Source organism: Melampsora larici-populina, assembly GCF_000204055.1.
Source record: "Melampsora larici-populina 98AG31 unplaced genomic scaffold MELLAscaffold_39, whole genome shotgun sequence".
Classification (NCBI taxonomy): domain Eukaryota; kingdom Fungi; phylum Basidiomycota; class Pucciniomycetes; order Pucciniales; family Melampsoraceae; genus Melampsora; species Melampsora laricis-populina.
This window is the reverse complement of record NW_006768803.1, coordinates 833,556-861,241: the sequence shown is the minus strand read 5'-3', so window position 1 is coordinate 861,241 and position 27,686 is coordinate 833,556. Positions and strand designations below refer to the sequence as shown.

At 40.7% G+C, this 27,686-nt stretch overlaps 4 protein-coding genes across 4 annotated transcripts; 2 read left to right on the top strand and 2 right to left on the bottom strand.

Moving 5' to 3' along the window:
- Nucleotides 1–18,865: 18,865 nt before the first annotated feature.
- Nucleotides 18,866–19,660, top strand: MELLADRAFT_72713 (uncharacterized protein; the record flags this gene model as incomplete). Its single annotated transcript, XM_007413871.1, has 2 exons — nucleotides 18,866–19,176; nucleotides 19,255–19,660. The coding sequence occupies 2 exons, from the start codon at nucleotides 18,937–18,939 to the stop codon at nucleotides 19,465–19,467; spliced, it is 453 nt and encodes a 150-aa protein (XP_007413933.1).
- Nucleotides 19,661–20,709: 1,049 nt separating this feature from the next.
- MELLADRAFT_72712 (uncharacterized protein) lies at nucleotides 20,710–21,431 on the top strand (the record flags this gene model as incomplete). The annotated part of the gene is made up of 1 exon (XM_007413872.1): nucleotides 20,710–21,431. One exon carries the CDS (start codon nucleotides 20,720–20,722, stop codon nucleotides 21,176–21,178), a length of 459 nt encoding a protein of 152 aa, XP_007413934.1.
- Nucleotides 21,419–24,662, bottom strand: MELLADRAFT_66120 (uncharacterized protein; the record flags this gene model as incomplete). Its single annotated transcript, XM_007413865.1, has 3 exons — nucleotides 21,419–22,143; nucleotides 22,209–23,444; nucleotides 23,900–24,662. The coding sequence occupies 3 exons, from the start codon at nucleotides 24,660–24,662 to the stop codon at nucleotides 21,419–21,421; spliced, it is 2,724 nt and encodes a 907-aa protein (XP_007413927.1).
- Nucleotides 24,663–24,673: 11 nt separating this feature from the next.
- MELLADRAFT_72711 (uncharacterized protein) lies at nucleotides 24,674–25,452 on the bottom strand (the record flags this gene model as incomplete). Its single annotated transcript, XM_007413864.1, has 1 exon — nucleotides 24,674–25,452. One exon carries the CDS (start codon nucleotides 25,450–25,452, stop codon nucleotides 24,853–24,855), a length of 600 nt encoding a protein of 199 aa, XP_007413926.1.
- Nucleotides 25,453–27,686: the final 2,234 nt, after the last annotated feature.

Sequence of the window (27,686 nt, the reverse complement as noted above, 5' to 3'; positions counted from 1 at the left end):
CTTGCTTGTCCAAAGGGGACTTACTTAAGTTAGGCAGGATCCTGTCCTCAGAGAATCCACAGCTGTGCCATAAATTTGTAATGTATGGAGGGCTGCACATATGGTTTCCGGAAGTGTTTGAGGTATGAAATTCAAAGGATGTACAGCTGTGGTTCCCTACAGTTCGGCTTGTAGCATAATTTGTGAGGTGATTTATGGGTTAGTTTATCATTGAGGTATATAATTTGTGAAGAACCTGATTGTACAAGCTGGAATTTATGGGAGAAGTGAGGTATCAAAGTTTAGGGTGGAAGCAAAAAAAGAAGAAATTCGGCCTATCTTGGCTTGCATGTAGAGAATTGCCTAAGCTAAGTATGTGTTTGGGGGTAACAGCTGTGGATGAAAATACCCCAAATATATGTATGTCATGGTTTACAGCACGAGGCTGAGGATACTCTTGATGCTCATATGAACAGACACCTTATTCCATGTTTTTTCACAAATTCTCACAAAACGGAAAATTCTACATTCTTCAAAAGAACACTTTTCAACATGTAGAGAAGTGCTCACACAGACTTGAGTGCCCATGGCCTGACTCTAATTGTTGGTAGTTTGAATTGTAGTTGAAAATTAAGGGAAGTCTTTGAAAATGTGATTTTCCTAGTTTACCACTTTATTTTACCACTGATGTTGGGAACTAGTATTGTAAGAAATTACTTTCATTGATTATATGCAAAATGAGTCTACCTCAACCAACATTCACCCTACAAATATGGGTGGTGGTACCCTTCCATTCAAAGCTTCATGATCAAAAGTTTACATTTCTCAGTTTTCAAAAGTGATTTTTGAATTTTGCAATGGTGAAAATTCTCCTGTGTCAAAGTTCATGACAATTTTCAATGTTGTGTCAAAATATGTTATTGTATACCTTAATATAATTGTCCCTTTATCTCTGAACCCCAAAGCTTATCTCTGCTTACCACTACCCCAATTTCTCATTGTCCTCAATTTTCAAAATTCAGCCTTTTGTAAACCCATAATCAAAAAGCATATATCTTCATAGTCACTCATATCAAAGCCCATAATTTCAAAATTTCAACTTGATGCCTGAACAGTCAAGGGCATGGTTGGATCCGCGGAAGTTTGGGAACGTTCCCAATTACATATAGGTGTCATAACAGCTTGACACATTTCCAAATACTCCACTCGCATTGGGAGGTGTATCATACAGCCCAGACATTTCTGGAAAATTTCCAGAAAAGGTTGATTTGATATCATGTATGTCGTTGCCAAGTTATGTCAACGAGTCAACAATACCAATTTCCCTTGGGATCTTTTAGACCTATCATCATTATTTGTCCTTGGTCAATGTCAATTTTTGTCAAGTCTGGCCTGTGAGTTACATGCATATTTCATGTAGTACAATTCAAGGGCGGATTAAGGCTAGATGTGTTGGTCCAGGTAAGCAACAGTTTCAAATAGCAATAACACCTTACACCACACCTTAATCTTACATTTTTGTAAGAATGTGAGAACCAAGCATTTAATAAGATGAATCATGGCAATTGATCCACCTTGCTAAGCATCATGATAATTCACTATTTAGATGACTGGCAACTTGGATGATGAAATGTATTTTGTGCCCAATTTCATCCAGCACAGTGGAGAACGGGAACTGACGTGTGTAGTGCAACCAAAATCCAACACAGACATAAGTATAAGGGTATGTCAATGTGTATTGAGGTTCTGTGTGAAATTTGATTGACAAAAAGGGATTGGGAACAACAACTAGGGAACATTCCCAAACTTCCACGGATGCAACCATGTTCTGGAACAGTCTGTAACATACTTCCCTGCAAAACAATTTTCAACTTTTGCCCCTGAAGTTAGGGTGATAGTACCATACATTCAGGGCTGAAAACAGGCTTACGGGCACAAGGAGAGTGCTCACCTGAAAGGATGAGTCAATCAGACACATTTTTTTCACATAACTCTTAACATTTGGGACAGGCATACAGGTAGTAAATTAAGCCTGAAATACTTATTGTAGGTGCTTAAGTGCCTATGCTATGTACATAGGAAGCTATTGTATGTCTGTATGATACTTTTTATAAGATTTACATCATTCAATACAGACATCAAACATTCTGAAACACATTTGCTAGGATCTGGTGGTGGGATTGATACTTTTTGACAATGTTAGGTGGACTTATGAGCAGTAGCTCTGGTCAGGCCAGCCCTGAAATAAAAAAAGGTCAAGAGATACTTCACAGAATTTGTTGGAAGAAATGGGTTCAGACTTCAGTGACATAATTATGGGCTGAATGTTGCCAATTGATCTTTTGAATATATTTTCTGATTGTTGACACCAGACAGAGTTTCCTAACTTGCGGAAAGAGATCTTGAGCTTGCTTGAATTTTGTGCAAGTGAGACTGTGTTTTTGGAACTCTCTTGAATGAAAGTGAGATTAGATGCTTATTTAATTTTGTTTACAGGAGTACAAAACTGGTGGAAGACTCACCAGTTTCCATAGATGACCAAAACAGCTTGATGGGGTTGAGCTCACAGTGAATTTTGGGTAGGAAGAGGCATGCAAGCTCTAAAATTACAGGTCAATGCCTATGATTTTAAGAAGCTTGTTCTTTGAACAAGAAAAAAAATGTCTTCTTTTGTCTTGGGAAAGGCATATGAGTTGTTTTTTTTGTTCCCTGACAGTCATTTTTTTCCTACTTCTCTCTTGTTGAGTCCATAACAGCAGATAGAATGCACTTTTTTCCAGCATTTTTACCTATGTCTCAAAGCTTTTTTTTGTTATACAACACAGTCGCCTATTGTTCAACAATTCTTACAACATCCAAGTCAAGGTGAGCTCCAACCCCGGATATTCAACGGAGCATCTGACGGATCCGGATGTCGGATGGGTCCTTGGAGCCATATGGTAGCCGGATACTCTGGCCAGTTCAGTAGTCGGACGAGGCAGCGAAAAAAGTTGATCCTCACCGGATATCCTGTATGACATGTAGGTGTTTTTCAAAACAATGTAAGAGACAAACAATCAAAAAACAACAGAAACAAAGAGAGAAAAGAAGAAAAAAAAGAAAAGTACGGGGAAACTATTCACTTTCCTCACCCTCACTCTCAGTGAGACTAGCAAAAATTGAAACAAATCGACATCAACCCGCACCAAAAGCCCAAACTTTAATTTTGGTCATTGTACAATTCAATCCAATCCAATACCATTTGATTATTGGAACTGTAAATCTAATTTACTTTGATATGTAAGTACATAAAAACAAAACAAAAAAACAAGATTTGAAAAAAATGGGCACAGAGCTCCTTTTTGGGCTTACTGACGGATATCCGGCGGATTGCCAGTTTGAGTGTTGGATTCAGAATTTCCAAGAAAAAAAACCCGGCCGGATATTCTCCGACTTGGCTGGTTAGCAAAAATAACTGACGGTCCGGCTGTTGGATGGAGGAGAACTTGTCGGATAGTTGCCGGAGCTCAGGTTGATGTCCAAGTGAGTTGAAGGTAAAATTCATCCCAAAAAAATCACTTGAATGTCATAAAATTCCTACTTGGAATTTTTGACTTGAACCCCGCTAATGGTCAGCAGTGCTCTTAAATTTGCTGATAAATCTTTGTTTTGTTATTGTTTCAATCATATATTAATCACATAAATTGATAAGAACAATTAGCAGAAGAGAAAAAGTCAAAAAATCATAAGAGTAGCAAAATAGTAAAAATCAATTAGAAAGTCTTAGTAAGAATGGAATTGATGGGGAAGTAAATTTAGTTTTTATTCAAAGAAATTGAATGTGTTATGAAAAGAATGAAAGAAAAAGCATAAAATATAAAGAATCTAAAAACTAAAAAGATACAATCCTGACCCTGCACTCCCAACGCCGGAACCGCTCCGCTACGCACTGAATTTTGACCTATTTTCAGTGCGATGCGGAGTATGCGCTATATAACGCAATGCAATCCAATCGCAACCCGCTATGGAAAAAAACCTCACAAGGTATCGCAGCGAGAAAATCGCTCCGCTATGCACAATATTGCGCGCTATAGAAGCAACCGCAATATTGCGCGCTAAACCGCTAAGGTAGCGCACTATTGCGCTATATAGCGCGAACTGAGGCAAGCAAAAAACAAAGTTTTTATTGTAAATCTATGTGTACTTGTCCGAGCCAACGGGGCTGGAGCAAGTAGGAGAGTAGATTTAATGTCTATAGAAAAAAAACAAAAAAAACTAAACAAAAGACAAGAAAATAAAAGTAAAAGAAATTTTGATTTGATTTAAGATAGAGTGGGTACATCTAGTGACGAGTTTTTACCTTCCTGTCTAAGTAGTTTTGAAAAGCCTTGGCAGCTGCTTCAAAAGCTCCATCAGGTACCATTCCCTCTTTTAACCAAGCCTGAGAACCAACAAGACATTCCATTGTTTTAGGTAGCATACTACCTCGCGATGGAGTACATATGTCGGCAGCAGCTGAGAAAGTCCGCTCACATGCACACGATGTGGCAGAGATGGCGAGGTAATCACGGGCGAGTTTTGATAGGTTGGGGAATTGATTTTCATGCTCCTGTAAATCAAAGAAGAAATCCAGTCAGATTCAGATAGGAGAGAAATAAGATAAGAAGAGAAAATGTGGACAAACCTTCCACCACTCGAGAGGAGTTTGTTCTTTTTTGATAGGGAACTGTCCTGATAAGTAGTCGTCGAGTTCAGATGTCAAAGGCTTGGAAGTACCACTGTTCGCGGCTCCAAATACATCGAATATGTTGGGCTCGGTGGATTCATTGATCTCTTGAGGAGGTGGGGTTGGCTCGTTAACTTCAGCTTCTTGCAAGATGTCATTGAAGGCAGACTCGATGAGGTTCTGGGAAGTGTATTCGTGCTCAGGATAGTGGAGAGAAAAGAATTTGCCTCGAAATCATGGGTTTAGAATTGTAGCAAGGACAATTGCTTCGCAGTTGGCCGCTTCTTCTTGGTAATCTTCGAGCCATTTGATCATGACATCAATGGTGTGGTCAAGACTAGGGAAAAGGCTCGCTTCGCCTTGATGATCCTTGAGTTCAGTGATAACACGTTTATACTCTGCTAAGAGTATACATCCGGTGGGTCCGTTGCCCTCTACCCGAGCTGTTGCATCAACAAAAGTCTACCAGAAGATGAAGTAAGCCTTGTTGTTAATTACAATTAACATCAACACAAAAGATGGAAAACTTACCTTTAATACTTTGTTTACCATCTCTACCGCATGCCATTCAGAAGCTGATATGGTGACACCCTTGAAAAAGCATGCCTTACGATCGGCTGCAGTCATCGAATTGATTACCTATAAATAAATTTGATAAGCAAATCTGAATGAAGAAACGACATAGAAAGGATAGAAACGCACCTCCTGCGCCTCACAAGCGATCTTACGACTCTCGTAATGGCTATTCCATCAAGTCTTGCAAGGTCGTTTCAACATTTGACCAGTGTAACCCATACGAGCTGCACGAGTCTTGAAGTCATTACGTCAAGCAGCGCTGCTAGAAATCTGCCCAGAGATAGTATCAATCTAAATAGAGAATAGAGAATTTAAAATCTATCGTTAGCATGGTTGAGCTATTGATGAAAGAAAATATCAAAAGGAGAAGAGTCACCTTTGAAAGAGCTACAGCAACCACATCCTCTTTATCACTACTTTCAGTCCTTTGATCGTCATGTTCATCCTCGTCATCAACACCGTCAGGATAATCGGGTAAGCCATCTTCAGATTCCGACTCGGTGTCTGAATCGTTGTACTCGATGGCATCCTCGCCGTCGTTTACCTCAAGACCAGGGATTGGAAGTGAAAAGCCATGTGGGGTGGAGGGCTTTGCAATAAGTACCTTTTGTCCAATTGCTTTGAGACCGTGGCCGACGACAAGATTGAGCTTGTGCGCGTAACATTTAACATGATGGGTGGAGCTATCCCAGTTGGCCGGGTCTTCAGCACTTGCAAACATTGCCTCGAGCTCAGTAGCCATCGGACCGTTGTTACCTCCGCTATCCGTCGTTTGAGCTAACATGTGAGGAAGAGGAAGAAGAAAAAAAGGAAAAGGTTAATAAGATTGAAAAAGAGCAAGAATGAAAAGAGAAAAGCGGAAAGAAGATAAGCAAAGAAAGAGGAGACGCTTATCTTTTTATGAAGGCCATGCCTGATTAGAAAGCGACCAATTGGTCTGGCTAGTAGAGCCCCAAAATGGCGCCATGCCACCAATTTGAGAGTCAGATGGGTGGATCGATAATTCCAATCATTATCGACATAGTTGGCAGATGCACCAACAAACGCAAAACGGTTCCCCTTGGTCGTCCACACGTCATGAATCAAGCAAAATTTGCCTTGGTTTTCCTAATAAAATCGAAAAAAAAACAATCATCAGTAATCCAAAATCTATAAGTATCAAAGTACATATCAAAACTCACTTTCAATGTGTTGATTGCCTTGTGGTGTAAGCCGGCGAAAAGCTGCACAGATTGCTGGGCAGCCCAAGTTGATGATCGAACAACGGCACCACGGTTCACCGTTTAGAAAGTGGCACGCAAAGCTGGATCTTCAAATCGGGCCCATGGGAGGGTGTGTCGAATGATCCATATGACCAGCATCATGTTCAAGAGTTCAGCGGTGATGGTTGGTCCAGAGACGAAAGAGGTTAAGGTGGAATTGTTAGCCGGTGGGTTTTTTTCTTCATAGGTAGGTGGAAGATCGAGTCCTGAAGCAATGGCTCGAGCTCGACTCTTGCAAGAAGGACGGTTCGGACCACCATCACGATGTCCCCACAAGTTCCAGTATGATCGAAGTCCAACCCTAAAGGTCAGGCCACACCAAAGACACTTGTAGTCAAGACCCTGGAAGAAATCCCTAACATCAGCCTGAATAATGAAAATTTGATGAAGATATTGCTGGGGAAAACTTACATCAGGAGGATGAAAGTACGAGAGAAGTATTTTCACTTTAGCACTACGAGCTGCATTGTACCGAGGTATATTGGACCCAATGATCTCAATATCAGAACTTTGACTCAAGTCCGCACCGTCAGGGACTTCAAACGGCTACATACATATAACAAATCAGCTATTCATATCAATGATCTGAGGTAAGAACAAACACTTACATCCATATTTGTTCGCTTGGCTGGTCGGGGTGAGCCACTATTTGACCTTGCTGAAGGTGATCTAACACGTTTACTAGTTGATGATCGAGCCTAAAGTAAAAAAGTATCATTAGATTTCATAATGAAGCTTCTTCGATGATAAATAAACAAGACAAACTTTTCCTTTGTCAGTTGTTTTTGATTTTTTTTGAGCTACTTTCTTCTTGTTGGCAGTTTGGTTCTTGAGAGGTGGTCGTGGTGATGGGCGACGATCAGAAAGAGAAGCAGTGGCAGGAAGATCGTCCTCAGAATCTGCTGACGAGATAACGACAATGGAAGTTCTAGAGTCCTTGGGAGGGACTACAAAACCAGGCTGTGAACGTGCAGGGCTAGGTGGTCGAAGTTGTCTAGAGCTGGATCGTTTACTAGGATTTGGCACCTGAAGGCTATTGGAAGAGGATTTCTGCGATGATGATTTGGAATTCGTCATAATCAGTGAACAGGAAGGCCTTTGATCAATCATCGCAAGGTAGGACTCACCTTATAAATAGCCTACAGATACCACAATCTGGCCCAATCGAATATTACCTAGGCCTAACCAGAGCACCCACAATCCGGTCGCTGATGAAGAAAGAAGAAAGGCCCTTGCGTTGTTGATTGATTGGCTGTGCGTCGTTCAAGATCTGGTTGATATGGTGTGGAGGCGTTGAGGATCTGGAGAGAGGGTTGTGGCGTAACTTGACCCGGCGACGGGCCTTGTATTTTACCGCTATATAGCGGAAAAACTCGAGCCCCGACTGATTGCGGTGTGATTTTACCGCTATGGGAAAGTCCGACCCGGGGTTGTGCTGCGCAGCCGCCGCTGTGTATTGTGGAGGTTATAGCGGGCCCAAAAATCACTCCACTACCGCTCCGCTTGCACAATTTGCAGCGGAGTGATTCCGGTGTTGGCACTCCTTGGTACCCCGGTGGTGTTTTTCAATTTCTGGTCCGTTTCAACTGGGGATGGAGAGCCACTCTCATTATATCAACTACTGATTGCGTGTCTGTTGTTTCTCTCTTTGTTTGATTGCATTACACTTGGAATATTTTTGTTGACGACTCATTTTGTCGATTCATCTTTTCATAACTTTTTGGCTTCCTTTGTTGGATTATCTTTGCCTTTGGTATTGTCACATCACATGATGAGCTGTTTTTGCACTAAGATTTGACTTTTCATCCCATGCATTTTCTGCTGTCAATCACATCCCCTAAGTTGGTACACAGTTGACAAAAGACCATTGAATGTGGTTACTTTCCGTTATTGCCTTTAGCGTTGAATTTTTCACACCCACGTGATTCCCACCCTTACCCAAGGAATGATACAACAAAGAAAACTCAATCAGTCAGGATCCAAACAAGGTGAATAATCATTTATCAAAACCCGCTTCATATGTATATTCACCTTGAATGGAATGTTGCATCATGTCTGCGTTGACTGTTCCTTCACTTTTGGCTTCACGTTGCAGATACCTATTGTCCTTTGGTGCAAGTGTTGGGTTACTTTTCTCTGATTTAAAATAATGAAATTGTACCACTCGCTACGCCTTTGCCTCCCAGCAAAACATATATAAGGCAGCCCTGATCAGGCTTCTGAGACCAATTCCTCATTACCTTCCTCATTCAACCACATCAATATTAAAATTCTTATAATTATTGTCTTCATTGCCTTTCAAACCCTGTTTTTTGCTTGAAATTCAAACTCTGTTCAACTTCCAGGTTGTTTGCAAAGTGGCTGTGTCAGTGAGCCGCTACAGTCAACTCCCTCTAATTACATACAGTTTGGCGGGTGGTTTTTTCATGCACTTAAAGGAATATGCACTTATAGACCTCATTTTGGCTTGAAAACCCCTTTTTGGCGGCAAAAAATCCTATGCAGATAGAGAATTATGCACTTATAGGGATATCAACTTAGAGGGAGTTGACTGTACATCATCTTTTTTGACGCCAAAAAATACTGCTTCATTGGTGATGTAAGTCTGCTTTTCCCCTTTTATTTTGGTATACTAGCACATCAGCGGCGGGCCGCCGCTTTCAAAGGCTCAAATTACAAAAGGTATGTTGGTACCTTAGAGCTAGTTATCTAATACTCTCTCACATTCTGATTGATGCTCATAATCATCTCACAACATTAGGCATTCTTCATACATTATTCTGTATCTAGCTAGACATGGAAAAATGTACATCAGGGATACATGTAATGATCTTGAAGTGAAATTTTTGTACAAACAGTTCTCTTGGATTTTGTAAGAACTCAACTATGAGAATCACTATCACTATTTTAAATATTTTGAGTACTACCTCCTTGAGTCTTTCCAGAAGGAAAAGAGTATTCAACTAAAAACCACATTCAATTCAGTTCCAGATGTTGTTTTATTGTTTTGATCCATGTCAACTTTTATTTCAAAAGTCACATCTCTAAATTGATGCAAACCATTCAACTGATTTTTACACAAATCACTTGAACAAAAGATAATCCATTTTGTGTAGTGACTGTGTCTTTCTTAGCATCAATTAAACTTGAAATCCAATATTGATCATCCCAGTTTGATCTCCTTCCACATTCCCTACTTGTTCTTTCACAAACATTGTAATTCATATTGCTTTGACCATAATCTCTTCTATCTCTATTTGGTTCCTTATTTCTTTCATTATCTTGACCTCTATGTCCATCTCTTTCCCTATCCTTATCCCTATACCACTCTCAACTTCTAGACCTATCCCCATAATTTCTACAATCAGGAACCCCTTCCCTATCCTGACCTCCAAGATGCTCCTCAAGATCTAACTTCATCTTAGCAGTGTAGGGTCGAATGCCATTGGGCGATAAGTACGTCCTTATGGCCTAATGCTATTAGGTACTTACCTAAGTGTGCAGGTGTTTCCTACTCCTGTTCCTGTTGGGCAATCATGTTTAAGACGTGGTCCACCACAATTGAAACCACCAGATTTCGTCAGTCTTCCATCTTAACCAAATTGACCATTTTGACTCCATCCAGCATCTTGAGATCTAGTATCCTATGCAAAAACATTTGAAGTACATTTAATTATACGACACTCTGAAATACAAAGAAAGATGGCAAGAAGATTGGGGTGATCAACTTACTTCTCTTGCTAAACGTGTCCATTTTGTTCAACTCATCTTTCCAAAATCACTCACTTGCATAGCCACCCACCGGAAGTAAACTCATTTGCTTTGATGTACCTTCTTAAGGTGCAGTAAAATCATACTTTTCAAAACTTTGGTGTCCAATTTAAACCAAAGAATGAAGAATGTATTAGAGGAGATCAAAAATATCAATCAAAGTGTAGAATTCTCACAAAACTGAATGCATAAAATGCACCATTATGATGATATTTTTGTAGAAAAGTTTGTTGTCCTTAGGTTTGGCTGCACAAGCTTCAGCTGTGAATTTCATATCATCTACCAATCTTTCAGATTCAGGTAAAGCTTATCTTTCTTCTGATACTTCTGTTTCTTTTTCATGTCTAACCACAATGGAATTGAAGATAAAAACATATTTCTTTGGGAATGAAGAGAAAGACAAAAAAAGTTGACTGATTTACTCTAGAATAACATCTCTTTCTCTTTTCAGTTGTTTTAATTCTTTTAATTTGCATCCTTCACATTCTACTTCTGAATCTGATCCATCAGTATCATTCACATCAGGAAAAAATTCTTTGATTTCCTCTGTAAACACAAATCAAGAATCATTTAATCAGCTTTTCAAAATACATAGATCCTAGATTTATTCAAAATCAACTCTCAACTTACTTACTCCCAGGTGAATCTCTTATTAAAGTTTGTTCAACTAATCTTTGACTTTGTAATCTATGTTCTTCGAGTTCAGCTTGTCTCCAAGCTTCAATAGCTTCTTGTGATTCATCTTGAACTGTTTTAGGCAAAAGTGCATCCCGTTGACGTCTGCAGTAGATCTAGGTCAAAATAAGTATTGAAAGTTCCTTTCAAGAGTTTTGAGCGGTTATAGATTGAAAATCTTGATTCATCGGAACTTGATCCTGACCATGATCCTGGATTGCTTGATGAAACTGAACAGGTGAATTGATCTAGATAAAATCAACACAATTCAACTTGGACAATTTTATGAGATTTGAGTAAGGGAGTTTATACCTTTGATTGCTTTAATTTTGATTTTGGTCCAGTTTTTGAATCTGAACCTTCTGATTCAGAAGATGATGATGGTGATTATGCACCAGATGATGAATTGGTCTCCTTAACCGCAGTAGGCAATTAAGGATTTGAAATCTCAGTTGCTGATATGTTGTTGTTGTTGTTTGGTTGGTTTTGGTTCTATCTCTTGTTCTTTCCGATTTGATTTTTCATCTGATGATAATTTTAAATCAATTTGAATTGGTTAATTACCTCTTTGATAAATTTGATTTGCTTAAGATGGTCTTCCTGAAGTTGATGAGTTTTTGAATGTTGAATTATTGATTTCATTTAAAAACTCTACTGGAACCAAATTCACGGCGCTATCTAAATTGATCCAAGTGCCTTTGACAAACAAACTTCCAACCTCTTTAGGCCAACAAATCAATTTGAATGGCTTGAATGAAGATGGACCGATCCTAATAGACTGGGGTTGAGAAGCGACAGTTCAAGTCTTTTAATAAACCTAGGAATGAATCAAAAGATACACAAAGATTAGAATTGAATAGACGGATTAGATTAAAAAAGAAAGAAGAGCAAAAAAGGAAGTACCCAAAAACAACATATGTTCAATAGCTAAAATCGTTTTTTCAAGACCTCGCTAAATCAAATATGATTGATTAATTTTGTCTTGATTTAAAAGTTTGGGAATTTGGTCCATCAAATTTGGACTATCTTCCATGATCGATTGATCCCAATTTTCATCAATGTCATCATTCGAAATCTGAGATTGAAGTGATTCAAAAAGTTGAAGATTCCATGCTCATGTATCAAATTCATCTGAAATCCTTTCCCGAAAGAATCATTCCATCTTTAAATGCACCTACTTTGATATCTAACCAATCTGATTCTTCTATTCTATTGAAGTATCTTCTGTAAGATCATGATTGATTTGAATGTTGAATACATTCAAGATTTCGTTCATTAATCGAGTCGATTTTGGGCTTGTTGATGAAGTTGATGGTGATTTAAGTTTTGAAGCATCAGAGGAATCGATGCACTTATCATGCATGCTGCTTTCCTTCTATAATCAATCTGATCACACAAACACATCAATCAATTCAAACTCTAAATCCGATCACTTGGTACCAATTCAGGAATGTAAACTCTAGAAGCAAGTTCAGAAATTGGATGTCGAGTCAGAACCAGTGAAGGATAAATCAAAAATTTGGATTGGTGCTCTAGAGGTGATATTTGCACAGCTGAGGTGAGTTTAAAGACATTGCTCTGTCTAAGATGCAATGAAGAATCAATAGAAAAGAAAAGGTTGGGTAGTCAATTTTTTCGAATAAAAGCTAGACATTGGTCAAACTTAGTCGGGCATTCAAATGCTTAAGTAAGGGACTCACAAACAAAGCTTAAAGGTGGATGATTCTTATGCATTGATGGACACCAATGCAACAGTCAAATGGCCCTCATTGACATCATGCTTGATGGTTCAAAGAGTTGGTGGATCTTATTGCCTAATTTCGAGAGGTTGTGATGGGCTGGAAAGGTGATTAAGCTTTTGTATCTATTTCATGGAGATTGCAAATTGAATGGATTAAGCTTAATGAGTTTGTTGATCAGGTGCCGAGACTGACAACGTTTGTTGATTGGAGTGGAAGAAGAGATGTGAAGAAAAGGGGAGAGACACGTGCAAGTCAGAAAGTCTTGGTTGCACGCGGAAACCTGTAAATTGTGAACAGGGTTTGGGGGTTTTGGAAGTTTTATCCGTGAACGCGGTTTCCCTTTAACTTATATGATTTTCTATCTATTTTGATAGGTAACTTGATTCTTAATTCAGGCTAAGGGCATTAACACAACCAGCGGTGAAGAAAACTTTCTCCACAGTTTGCGGCAGCTTTCAAGTCAATTGAACGTGACTGTTAAATTAGGTAGGGAGCAGATTGGAGAACATTAATATACAAACCACAGATAACATTAATAACTGTTCTTGGGCTGCTTTCTTACTGTTCATTTGCAATGAATGGCCTTTTGTGATTAGATGTTTGTGTTTGGGTTGCTTTGCAGTTAATGTGTCCTCATTTGTTTTCTGATGTTTATACATAGTTCTTCACAACATATGAGATAAAGTTGTTAAGGAGTTTCATTTTTCCTCATTTATTTGTCCTCCTGGATCCGTGGGCGGAAATACAAGTAATCAATATGAGTTGAGGTTAGTTGCCATTGCGTGTGAACAAGACAGTTACAAATCAAAAAGACTCCCAATGATAGACATGGACTGTTGATCACATTTCAAGAAGCAAACAGGTTAAGAAACCGGTGCCCTCTTGTGGGCATGCCCACCTGTTCTCTAGTTGAAGAAAAAGTCAAAATCATAGGTATAAAGGGTTGGAAAATGGTTTTGAGGGTTCAAGAAGGTTAAAATATGAAAGAGAAAGATAATATTAGTCAGCACCAACTATAATGATGAGAGTTGATAAGAGAGGAGTGAAATCATTCAAGGAAGAAGGAAATTTGAGGATGGTCAACAAGGGTACTACAGGATTTATTCATATGTAATGATGTCATTGAGGGATTTAATGGTCACCACGAGTTTTAAAGTGATTTTTAAAGTTATTATTATGATGAGGTGGATATATAGTGATCTTATAATGAAGAGGAAATCAACATTAGACGTGGCAAGAGGTGAAAATGGGCAAAAATAAATGAGCAGCATCAAGAGAGCTATAAAATGAGCTACAGTAATCCAAAATTGGACAACTTCACAAAAAAGTTGTAATTCTAAAAATGGGTTGGATTCTACAGTAACAAGAAACACCAGCTTAACACACTACATAACTACCCAAGTACCATAGTCTTGATTGCCTTTTAACAATCACAGCCACTGATTGTGCAATTCCCCAACCCAATCAGCACAAAGGGTGTTGGTGTTGGTCTGTGTTTGCAGGTTAAACACCAACTCAACTTCCTGGATATTACTATCACTACCTGGCTGTCTTGACTTTTCTTTCAAAAAGTGATGTTTTTGATCCTTATCTTCTGTTCTGAATGTTAAGAGACAATCAAGACTAACAATGGTTATTTAGTTGAGCGTGAAATGAGGTGTCAAGAAATGTAACAGGTTAACAAATCTCGTCTATTATTAGTTAATGTTGTTGTGTGATATGTTCCTTATAATTTCCCAACCAATGTTTGTGCACATCAATCCCAATGTTATACTGAAGTAGTCTCTTATATATATCTACTTTTGTTTCATCCTTACTCTCTTCCCCATCTGTTGGAAAGAGAGTAAGAGTCCATTTGGCTGCCTTTGACCTTACTGGCATAGACTTGCGAGGTGTCTGCCTGCGGATCCGCGGGTAGACCATGTCTGCCACAAGGCGTGTACCAGGGTTTGGTGTGTTTGGTACACTCGACTTGAAGTGTACTTGACCTTGAAACTTATGGGTTTTCTCCCTTTACAAAGTGAGATGTCGCGCTCCTGGTTTCAGGTCTATGGGACTAGCCAGGTCAACCTGCAAGATTCGACCAAAACATCAAACCTGGCAGGTCGACAAATTTGGCTGGCCGACCTCGAGGTAGACACCTCAAAGGTCGACTGCGGCTTCTGTACCAAACAGCAGAACTTCAAGTGTATGCTTCAAACTGCCTCAAAGCGTACACCTGAGATTTTGGCTGGGTCAACCTGCGAGGTTGGAGGCAACCAAACGGACTCTAAGTACCTTGTTACCTTTTCTTTATCATACTATACTAACCAATCAATATTGTAGATTCCATTAGATCAAGCTTTACATTGAAGCTTTGCCATTTGCTCATCTTTATTCTCATCTTTAAACTTTTCCTCCAAAAACTCTAGGTTAGTTTTACCCAAGTCTGCACACTTGAGGTTGTGGAGAAGGTGCTCACGTTTAGCACATTATCATCAGGTCTATAAGGTGTTCTCAGCCATTTACACTGAATCCCAATATACTTTGTCCCTTGTCACAAGCCCATGTTTGAAACCAGCTACTTTCTGGGCTCTAGATTGATACACTTCAAGTGAAGACATTATGAGGAGTCAATGTTGAGGGAGGTACTGCAAACTGTACTCAAATTTCAAATCCATTAAGCTTGAAAAAGCCCCTCTTCCAACACAGCCACATCTGCTATCAAAGAGGGCTTTGGGATATAACTCAAACTTTGGACTGAGACCAGCAGGATTTTCAAGCAATTATGCTTGAAATTCCTTTTTGAAGGCTCTAAATGTCATCAAACCTTGCAATAAATTTGGTTTTGCTTCTCCTCACACTATATTGTTAGCCTTTCACCACTCCTCAATTGTGAGGAAATTTGATTCAAATACCAAGTGATTTTCACAGGCTCAATGTGTTTGTAGGCCTGTATGCTCATGAGTATGACTCAGATTCACAAGAACTCAACAGCTGAAATTTGTCACCTACTCAAGTCAAGTGGTGCTAAAAGTGGCACAGGTGCATGTAAAAGGCTTATAAGAAGCTCTTCTCAACTTTTTGTGAGGTTGCACAATGTTGAGAGCCGTCCAAGAAGAATTTCAAACAAATGTCCTTGAGAATCCTGCTGGTCTCAGCCTCAGTATTGATAATTGGCGCAATTCTTAATGATCCACTCGTTTTTGTTTTCGACTATCAATAAATTCCACTTCAGAATTCACCCCTGGTTGGTACTTTTTACTTTGATCTCGATTTGAATCAGTCATTAATCGTTCAACAGCGTGTTGAAGATTGACCAAATCAAGAGCTACAATAAAAGCCGTTACGAGCTCTTCGATTGATGTTTTGGGTATGAAAATTATTTCACAATTCATCAAACAGTTTTTCCTGGATATTGTAGTGATTGAACAGTGGATCAAGATCGATCAAGTTGATGTGTATAAAAGCTTCAGCGTACCTCTTAAACCATGGGTACTTTACAAGTTGATGATCGATTTGATTCTTTAGTTTCTTGTTTACTTCTTTCTTCTTTTTAGACTTCTGAGCAGCTTTAATTGCTTTGACTGTATTCTTCTCCATCCCTGCGATCATCGCTGAAACTAAATCATTGGATCTTGTAGAATCATTACAGGTTTTGGTTGTGTTTTGCTGATTGGTGGTGAAGTTTGTTTAGAAGCAGGCTGTAGACAAGCGATTTTATGAGAACAACCAAAGATTGAGTAAAAACCAGCTACAGTTACAATTTTAGGATTGGATCGAAATGTTTAAGCCCCATAAGAAGGCATGTTCATTGCTTGTCTATATACAATTGAATCTGTTTGAATGCATATCTTCTTTGGTTGATCATCAAAGATTTTGTTCTTACTTTAAATTTTAGAACCTCCATTGAGAACCGAGAGGAGCTAAAATGCTGAGTGCTTTCTTTTTATGGGCGATATCACCCTGTTTTGCTTTTGAACAGCACAACTGGCTTCTTCTGGTCTATTGAATACCAAGATCAATAAATATAGTGTTAAATGATAGATTCAGATTATAGAAAAGTTTACCAACCCCATTGGTCAAAGGTTGATAACATCAATTATATCCTGAATCTGCACGCTATGGGTCGCCATGGGGCTCCATGGCGCTAAGCGCTTGGGGGCGCTCTGTCGCCACATAGCACTGCGGAAATCCGCTATAGACTGCGGATGACCAAATCGCTATGGCGCTTGGGGGTAGGACCATAGCTATAGCAGGGTCAAAGACCCGCTATCTGTCCAGAACCATAGCGTGAGCGGAGCGGGCGCTGTGCTACCGCTCCGCTGCCGCTATCTCGGGCGGAGCGCCGGTGGTGTTGTCTCAGGCCAAAGTCAGGGCCCTGATGCCCATCTTTGAGAGGGGATGTGGCTGTGTTGGAAGAGGGGGCTTATTTAAGCTTACAAATCAATGTATTTCTGTCATCATGAAGTTTAATTGTATCTGCTTTTGTAATCTCTGTAAACACTCAAGTACTAACGTAACTAAGTCCCACAATCAGACACTTCTTCCTCACAAGCTTGGATGTCTTGTGAGGGACTTGGAGAATGCCCAGAGGTCCCTGGATTGCGCAAGGTCTGAAACAGACCCCCAATCCTGATTTTGGGATGTAGGGGGTCCAAAAAAACACCTCACACAGTGGTGTACCTAAAAGTTGGGGGTCAATAATTGATTTGCTTATACTCCTGTTTCCAAGTGAGGTTTGAGTCCATGTGTTCTGTATTGGTCATGTGATGTCAAGATCCCACCTAGACTTTGCAGATGTGGTGAAGCCCTCTTACCATCTGGAGACTCCCAATGTCTCACCCCAGATTATGTGAGGGCTGCTGGAGTGGTTTTTTGAAATTTGACCCCCCACATTGTTGAGAGCCCGCACAATTGTGGGACTGTTAGAGATGCTCTTAGGAATAATTGGCTGGGCCTGGTGGTTGAGCAGGACTACTCATATTTGAGTTTGGTGTGGAGACTTTTTCACCACCCCCAAAAGTATCACTTCTGCTCAATCAACCCCTGTGACCATTTTGACTGGAGATACTTGAAGCAATTCCTATCACATCTGTCTATTCAGAATTCTCAGCATCTACAAAAAAGATAAGAGGTTTCTGGAATTTGAAATTTGGTTGCTAGCAGTGACTGTATTTTCAAAACAAAATTTACAAACAACCACCTAGAACACAATTTTCTTTCATGGCAAGAGGACCGCTATATGATTCAACTGCTTTGGTGAATGACTAAAGTTGTGCATTTGATTGTTTAGAAGATTTTGGTCTCCTCAGAAAATCTGTCACATTCAAACTACAAAAGATAGGCAGCTATATACCTCAACGGGGTTTTTTGGTTCCTGCACCATCACCCAAATTATGTGATTAGTCCCAAGTCCCTAATCCTATCCAGGGCACCAAGCTCACCAGGTTAATCAAGCCCTGCAATGAATTTTGAACTTGTGTCAAGTTGGAATCAAGTAAATTGACCTTATCAAAATCCCCCCGCCCAAGTAGTTGAGGAAGGGACTTACAACTAAAGTCCCCCTTTTTAACTCACAACAGCACAATTTTTGGCAATTTTTGCTTTATCACTCATCATGAGGATTCTAAACCTCATCGAGTCTTGCTTCCAGCCGCAAGGACCTTCATTTGCACATTAGGGGTTCTCAAAGTAGACCCGGTTTGTAAAAACCCGGTTGACCCAGTTGACTTTTTGGCTGTGATCTGTCAAAAAATGTCAACTCGATACACAAGGTTACTGCCAAAAAGCAACCGGGTCAACTGGGTTTTCTTGAAACCGGGCCAACTTTGAGAACCCCTATTGTACAGTCCCCTCCAAGTGGTTTACGTAATCATTCAAGTTCTGCAGCGCCGGGGCCGGGGCCTGTTGCGAACCCAATGATTACAAATCCTAGGCGTGGGGACGTGTACATGTCCTCATGCACTCTTTAGCATCTGTTGTATTCACACCGCGGGAATAAATTAGTTCAAAACCCGATTGAGCGGAGTTTTGGTGTCCGGGTACGAAACTTCCTCGAATCGTGAAATTCGTTCACAATTCGTTAGCAATAGGTTTGCCGATTTTCCTCGAGCTCGACTCTGCTGGCCCCGTATGTACTGCTACATATGTACATCATAAGACAACATTAAACCCTTTCAACGTAATCACCTTCACCTTCATTAATCAAGTTTCTCTCTTATTCAGACTCAGTTCCCATCTTAAAATGCCCAAGAAGGGATCCACTCATCCCGGTCGATCACCAACCCCCTCAACTGACAGTGAACCCGACCTTAGATCCTCCAAGAAGTCGTCGAAAAACAATCAATCAAAGCGCAGAATCTCTTCACACCACAAAGGAAAACGTGGATCACATCGTCGAGACTCCAGCGATGAAAAGGAGAAACGCATACCAAATCAAAACGACCTTGAGGCCGTGGATACAAAGGAAATAAAAGAGTTGATTGTAAGTTTCTTTCAACGGTCTTCAATACAATTCAAGGCCAATAACTTCATTGCTGATAATCAAAATATTTGAATACAGCACCCAATACACCTTCATCTTCGAATACTCATGCGTCGTCCTACTGCTACCAGCCCTATCCCACCTCCACCGACTTCCTCCGAAAAGCTTGCCTTGGAGGATCAGTACCGAGAGGCTGAATACCCCAACCATCTTGCACCCTTCCTTTTACCTCACAATCCTTTGAATCGGATCAGCAATCAAGTCAGCAATACCTTCTATCAAACCTTGTAGATGATGATGCAACGATGGGGTCTCAAACGCTTCACCTTCGATTGGGACGGTAACTTTGACGATGCGTTCAATCAAATTAGCTTGCAGTTCTTCCTCAAAAGCTTCGGACTCGCTGTCAATACTCTTGAGTATGGCCTCAGGCCACACAAAAAGTATTCAAACACTATCCAACTCGTGGCAATTGTCTTTCGAGGTTTCAAATCTCTTCGAGCTGGGTACAAGGCACAGGTCAGCAATCCAATGATCTTACAAGATCGTTATGAGCTGACTGGAGCTAGAAAGGAAAAAGATGGTGTAAGTAAGACTAAATATTTGTCTTTTGCTAATGCTGACCAACAAACTTTGTATTCGATTCTATTAGCGACTTACAGAGTATAGAGAATTTTTAAAAGAAAGTGGAGTTCGTCGCGAAATTGCCTCGATTTTCCGAAAGAAGAACTATGCGATTATGGGCGATGTTGAAGAGGCTGAGATTAGAATTGGCCGTCAGATCAAAAAAGAAAGACGGGTTTATTATCTGCTTTGGTGGTCTAAGAAAATGATTGATTTCATGAAGTTTCTTGAAACTAATATCCAGCTCAGCTCTCAACTCACCATCAAACGCCGAGGAGCAAAACGGACCCCAATTTCCTACGTACCCGCCCCTGATCAAGATTTTCACAATGTTCCTGAAGGCCTTCCATCCGACCTTTACAGCGATCAATTCAAATCTATCTTGCTCCCTGCTATGTTACACCGATATGAGAAATTAGATACATGTCTTCCTTCAAACAGTCAAGACATCAAGACGATTTTTCCTCAGCCAGAAGATATGATAGCCTACGACAGTGACGACTCTCTTGCTTCCACGAGTGATGAAGAATCACTACATTCACATTCATCTCAATCCGATCACATCAATATCACCAAGAACAAAGACAAGAGTGATACTGACATTGAAATGTCGTATGTCAGACGTAAGCAGTCCAACAATCCAACTCCAAGTACTGTCAGCAATCAACTAGTCACGTCAAGTTCCAACAGCCATCCTGTCTCCTATGCCGAAACTCCTTCAAGTCCTTCGAACGCATTGGTACTGCACTCAACCTCACAACTTGACACCACCACCGCGGTTCCCTATGACGTGGCTTCTGTCTCGTCCAACAACTTAGACGAAACAGCGGAGGTTGAGGAGCTTCAGATCGCTTTGCAGGCTCAGCAAGCAATCATGGGTCAACAGATGGCGTTACTTAAAGTAGGATATCAGTCGGAGATGGAGAAGATGCGAGTTGCTATGGAGAAAGAGAAACAAGAAGCTATGAAGACTTTTTTAGCTGAACAAGAACATCTAGCTGCTGAGAAGACTCGAATTGCTAATGAGAAGGCGGAATTGAAGGCTGAACAAGAAAGGATTAGTGTTGTGAAGCAGCAAATGAATGTTGCGATCATAGCTGAAAAAAACTACATAGAAGCTGTTGTGGCCGCTGAAAAAGAGCGTATTGATGCAGTGGTTTTAGCTGAGAAAGACAGGATCAACAGTGCTGTTGTGGCGGCACGAGACCAACTAAATTCTGAACGACTGGCATTGCAACAGGAACATCAGCGACAATTACAGATTGAGCAATCACCTATTAATCAGGGAGCTCACACTCAACTACAACTTCATCAATCGGATCCCACTACCTTCACTTCATCCCCAAGCCATCTTTACCCCCCGACTCATCTGAATTAAATGAAATGAAAGTGTAAGTTACTGTGTCTATTTTCCGTCCTGAGTTATCTTGCTTTATGCTCGAAATTGGATATGTAGTGCTCTTGATTGTTTCAACTTGGAATCTTGGATTTTATTTTCATTTTTTCTTATTATATAAAGAATGATATGATACACGCTTGTACTGGTAATTGGTAAAAATGAGGAAGAATATAACCAATGTATGATAATCTATGATATATCAACAAATACATATTTAGTTTACAAGGCTGTGATATCCTCAAGTGTGACAATTGCCACGGTGCCTTCAGAGATACCATAAGTTCCTGGAGCTTTCCTATGGATAGCAATATGAGATCTTATATCGGTCAGTCTACAAATAAGAGAATTTGAAGAATACTTCTCATATCTCAAGTGTATATTTGCCTTAGCAAATGTATGGGAAAGATACGGTGAGTATGATGAATCTCTCACAGAAAGCTCTGGAAATATGTTAATGCCGACATAACTCTCCGTCTGGATCCGTAGATTGTCAGAACGAGTATGAGTAAAGATGATGTAAATCGAACCAAAGAAAATTTTCTTGTACAGCGGACTATAGATTTGAACTAAGCTATTCCCTTCGTGGTGCTTGAAGGTTGAAACTCGCTTTCCATTCCATGCCAAACTGATATGGGGAGTTGCCTGTGGACTCAGGACTGGTGTAGCAAGGTCAAGGGGAAATTGACCTGCATCTTGCCACTTGTACCTATCCAAAGTACAGCACATGTCATAGAATATCAAGTAAAGATCATGGTCAAGTTTTTTTTGTCGATGTGGGGCTTCTTTGACCTCTTTCGAAATGAAATCTGTATCTGAAGCAAAGGGCAACAACGCCTCAAATGTGCTTTTCAAAAGACCTGGCTTCATTCTAGAGGATGTCTTGAGAAGAAGGCATAGATTGTGGTGCCGCACCACCTGCTTGATCATGGTTGTGCTCATCGTGGCTGTGTTTTCGAAACAATAGCGTGAGCATTATGTAATCAAATGTATAAAAATTGACCTAGCTTACCCATTTGCTTATTTGTACGGACTTTAGCCAGTTGATGATTAACTCTCTCCCCTGCCCAAGCTGTCAAGCTTGCAGATGGTCCGGAGTAATCTATGATATCAGGATAATGAAGGGAATAATGGTGATTTGGTTTCACCTCGCAGTGCTGGTATATGTCCTGAATCCCCTTGACATATTTAGGAATGAAGTGACGTAAAGCATCAGAGTGCTTTGTACTTTGTTTTTTACTGGTGAGGAGTCTCGTCATAGCCACTAGGTCTTGAAGATTTTCGAACTCCGCAGGTGACGTTTTTGGATCCCAGACATCCGCTGCAACTAATGGAAGGAAGATTTGAAAGATCTTGAACCAAGTGTCAAACTTGAGCTTTCCGTGCGCAGGGTTTCCGAAATTGTACGGTGGTCTAGCAATCCATGCAGGCACTACAACTTCCGTCATTGCTTTTTGGAAGTTTTTGAGACGTTGCAATGCCTCCTTCGCGTTTTCAAGCTCGTCAGATCCTATAGTCAGACTATCCTCACTTCTACTTTCATAATCATCATCAACTATGGAGTCGTCACTAGAGACAGTACCAGCCTCTTCTTCCGGGTGGAAACTCAAATCAGAACTTGTACCATCGTCAATTGTAGCGTCAGGAATTATGATATCTTCGTTGGCAAGTGTAGAAACAAGATTGTTTTTGTTCTCTATCAAAATCATGTCTATGTCCTCCCCTTCCATCTCGATAGCCTCAATATCAAGGATAATATCGAATTCTTCGGCTTCCGCTCCAAGCCCATCTAGTTCATCCTTGAGGTTATCCTGGTGCCTTTGTGTTTTCTTCTCCCTCTGTCGAACCTCCAGTAATTCCCGATCTCCTCGAAGATCTTTCTTTGCCTTCTGAACACGGCTAATTAACAAGGGCTCTTCAAGCTCCATCAATTCCCTGATGTGATATTCTATGATACCTGCGAGGTTGTGCATCAAGTCCAGAATGATCATCTTGGTTGGATCCCAGTATTCAAGATCGTTGAGTCCAGCCCATCTTACACTGTTCTTTGAGAACAATTCATTTTTCAACTTTTTTGTTCCTGCTTTTTTCCACTCTTGCGACTCTTCTCGATGTCCCTCCTTGGTCCTTTTTTTGTACTTATGTATGTCTACATCGTGTAGACTTGTCTTGGGTATGTAGCAGTATGCACAGGGAAAATTAGCTGAATGACTTCCAAAGCCTGCGACTTTCTTAGAGGCGGGAATATCTGATGTCAAGGCAATCACAGCGCATCGAAATAATCTTCCATTGGGGGAATTTGGAGTATTGACTGTTATTCCGTGGGTCCAAAGTGTTCTCAGTTCTGCAAGTAAAGGCCTGAGAACACTCTCGTGCTGCACAGTGGTTGGCTGGCTCGGTCCAGGGACAATTCCAGCAATGAATGTATATTCGGTAGTATATCGAAGGTTTATTGGTAGACTAAGGCAGAACATGGTGATGTTTCCAATGCTGACCTGTTTTCCTAAACGTTCGAAGAAACGCACTGATATGGTCAGTAGAGTTTGATGTAGAAGGTACGTGCAATCTCACCTGATTGTTTGTTCCCGTATGGATTGAAGCCATTGTAAAACAGGCTAAAGGCCAGATTTCCTGGCTTCGATAGCAGGCTGTTGCCTCCTTCATCCTTGAGAGATCTCCATAATGGGCTGTCCCATACATCACATTGGCCGTCGTTGGGAGAGACATGACTAACACACAACTCCAGCGCAGTCTCGATTCCTGGATGTTGTAATAATTTTGAGATCCATGCAATGAGAGACTGGGTCGAATACATTTGTATTGGCTTGTCTTTAACCCCTCGAAGATTTGTATCACACCTCTTAGCTCGTGGGGTCTCCTTTTGTAAACATATCCTGATTGGGTCGGTGATGCTGTACTGAGAATAGCAACCGGGACAGCAGATTGTTTGAAAGAGAACTGGTTCCAGACCCAGATGGTTTGTGATTGAACGAATATCTAGTGGTAGGACAAATCTTTCTTTCCAATCATCCTTCCTTCCAGATAGGTCTACAGTATATTTGATGATGTTGTTTAAAAACTTAATGATGTGGCCAATTTTTGTACGGCTTACTGCTGTACTGTGGAGTAATGCAGTACAAACCATCAAGGCTTGCTTAAGATCCATGAGGTCTGAATCTTTTGTATCGTCTGCTTCATTATGTATAGAAAGCTTTGAAAGAAGATGAGTATTATAATTAAGTAGCAGGTTACTGATTTCAATCGGTGAAGGTGCTTGAGACACAATCTCTTGATTGATGGATGTAGTAGAAGTGTATTCAGGCCGCTCGTCTTCAGCTTGCATGCCAAGTTGTGCAGTGAGTTCTTGATGGCGTATACGAGTACGTCGTGCAATATAGCAAAACTCTCTGCCATCCTTTTTGCAGGTATGAGGGCAGTCACAAGGAACTTGAGCGTTAGAAGCCATTTTTAATCTCAAAGACAAACAATATGTAGACTTGATTTCAGAAGATTTTTAGGTATTGTTATGAGATAACGAACAAACTCATTGTAGATTGTAACTAGATACAAAACTGTTGGCTTTAAATACCAAGAGAGATGGAACTGGATACACGTGATGAAACATTTTTGAGAAATTGGTATACCTTCAGATACCTTCAGAGCTCCTCCTCATCGTCATTTTCCCCATCAATCATAGCTTCATCATCTAAATTATTAAACAGCCCTGCAGGGAATTCAGATTCATCTTGGGGTCCAATGATCGGGTTTGAAACTGCGGGGCGTACGTCAGGAGCGTTTGGCGCGGAGACAGGAGGGTTCGGCGTGGGAATGGGGGCATTAGGTGACGACTTTTTTTTGATGCTGCCAGCGGGAGCAAAGAGATCCTTTACGTCTTCTGGGATGATCGGAGGCTTCAACTTCCAAGCCTTCAATTGAACTGGAAGAAGGCAGTCGAGAAAGTTGGCTTGATGGTAGCAATCTATGGGAAGTTCTTTTGGAACATTCGAGGTTTTGATCGTGGAGTTAGGCGGAGCTACAAATTGTCGGAGGGTGCGTGTCGGACCACGATTTTTCTCGGCAAGGATGCTGATTTGAACCCGACGTTCTAATTCCACCATGAATTCTAAGAAACGGGCCGAATACCAAGTTGGAATTAAGAATTGACGGTGCGTGATAGCGCCATCACGGATCAATACTTCCTCGCCGATGATGTTATGATCTGAGAATAAATTGACCACTCTCGCATCAACCTGCATTGCCACGAGGTATGTTTTGTACTCAACACATCGCTATCGAACAGAAAGGTAAAACAGAGACATGAGAAATTGGTTATAGTCTGAAACAGGAGGAAGTACTTACATCTTGTTTGGCCTTGCGGATGCGGCCAACATCCTTGCGTATATCTAAGACGTTGGGGTTTTTGAGCTGAGCCTTGTATTGAGCCTTGAGTGTTTGAATGTGGACGTAGAAGAATGCCGTAAGCTTTAGATCAAGTTCGTCCACTGATTGATGTAAAGGAACACCATATTCGCTGGCAGTGAGGGCTTGTTTGAATGTTTGTAGGAAGAACTGCAATGCGACTTGATTGAATTGATCTTCAAACCGGCCGTCCCAATCGATTGTGAAACGCGATAAACCCGCCAGGCTAAGACAAGATCGGATATAGTCTGCAAAGTTTTGGCTAATTACACCATGATCTGCTAGCTGATGAGTAATCGGAGCTGAAGACACGGATTTGGTAGGGTAGGCTGAGACCGATGAAACAGTGGTGGTGACTTTGGATTTCTCGATATTGTTTGGGGGTGGAGGAATAGGGCTGCATGCATTAGCTCGACCCATGATGACTTGTACATGAGTATGGCCTGCGTGCTTCATTTGATGGAATCAGATTAAAGGTCAGACACCATGCTAGACAGATTGAACTTACTTTTAGGTAATCAAGCTCGTCAGTTTCGACTAGTTCTAGGGGATGAGGCTCCTTCTTCTTAGGAGTACCCTGTGGGGTACCAATCGAAGCACGACCTTTCTTCTTTTGAGGTGGGGTCGAGATGCTAGACAAGAGCTCGCCTTGTTGTGCAAGGCCCAGTGAGACGCGTTGAACTTGATCAGCAAGTTTTTCAAACTTGATTTCTAAACTAGTATCGGCAGGATCCATTTGAAACACGGTACAGATAACTAGAGACCTGTGTAGTCAGAGTTTGATTAAAGTGGTGGAAACACGGAAGTTGAAGAGGAGTTGGATCAGGACTTTTACGAAAATAGCGAGTTATAGATACAGAGAAGATACTGTACTGACCGTTTGTTCAAAGGCCCACTGTTGAAAGGTCGAAAGTATTTGTCCTCGTCCATGGCCCACATGATCAGCTAAAAAAAGAAAGGAAGTCAGTCGAGAAGATAAACGGCCGGATTCACCAAAGTATGGAAGACTAAGGATGCATTAAAAAGGAAAGGTGGTCGTACGATCGAAATTGGGGTTGCTGTTGTCTTATGATGTACATATGTAGCAGTACATACGGGGCCAGCAGAGTCGAGCTCGAGGAAAATCGGCAAACCTATTGCTAACGAATTGTGAACGAATTTCACGATTCGAGGAAGTTTCGTACCCGGACACCGAAACTCCGCTCAATCGGGTTTTGAACTAATTTATTCCCGCGGTGTCATTGAGCTCATTCAGAAGAGTTGTAAAAAGTTGTTGCTGGGACACCTGATGTAAAACAGGACCCCTAAGGCCCCGTTTGGGAGCGGTTATTTTACCGCGGTATTTTCGTAATCGCATCAATACCACAGTGGTATGATCTTACCACGTTTGGTACCTTATTTTGCTGCAGTATTGTACCACAGTATTTAGACAATAATCTGACAATACTGTGGTATTGCAATAATTGACAAAAAGCTGTTTATGAAAAATAAATCCGCACGGTGAAAGGGGACTTCGTCAAATTTGATCTCTTCCCCTTCCCTTTGTAATTCATCGGCTCCTTCCATCCGTTCGATTACAAAACTCACTATCAACCCATCTTCAACACCTTCACACTTCAAGATGAAGACAACCACGAGTTCAATATTAGTTTGTCAATTGACCTCATCGCACTGTACCTTTATCACTTCTTCCTTCAATCCACCGTTCCCTCAATCAATCTCGTCGCTTCTCAAATTCTGTCACTCGCTTTGATAACCTTGTTTCTCCTTCAATCAATCTCATGAATATCAAAGGATATGTATCTTTTCAAATTCGCTAACAATATGAAAAAGATGATCAAGATGATTCCTTGACGAGAGAAAAGTTCCAGTTGATTGGTGATGAGGTTCACAACTTTTGATGAGTTACGATGACCGAGCAAGTGAATTAATGATAAAAGATTGTTAAGTCTGTTTGAGTGTGGATCGAGAACGAACGATGTCAGAGGTTTTGTGGGTATACATACATACATACCACAGTCAGGAGAAAATCAGCACGAGTGGTGTTGAATTGCCAAACGATTATGACCAA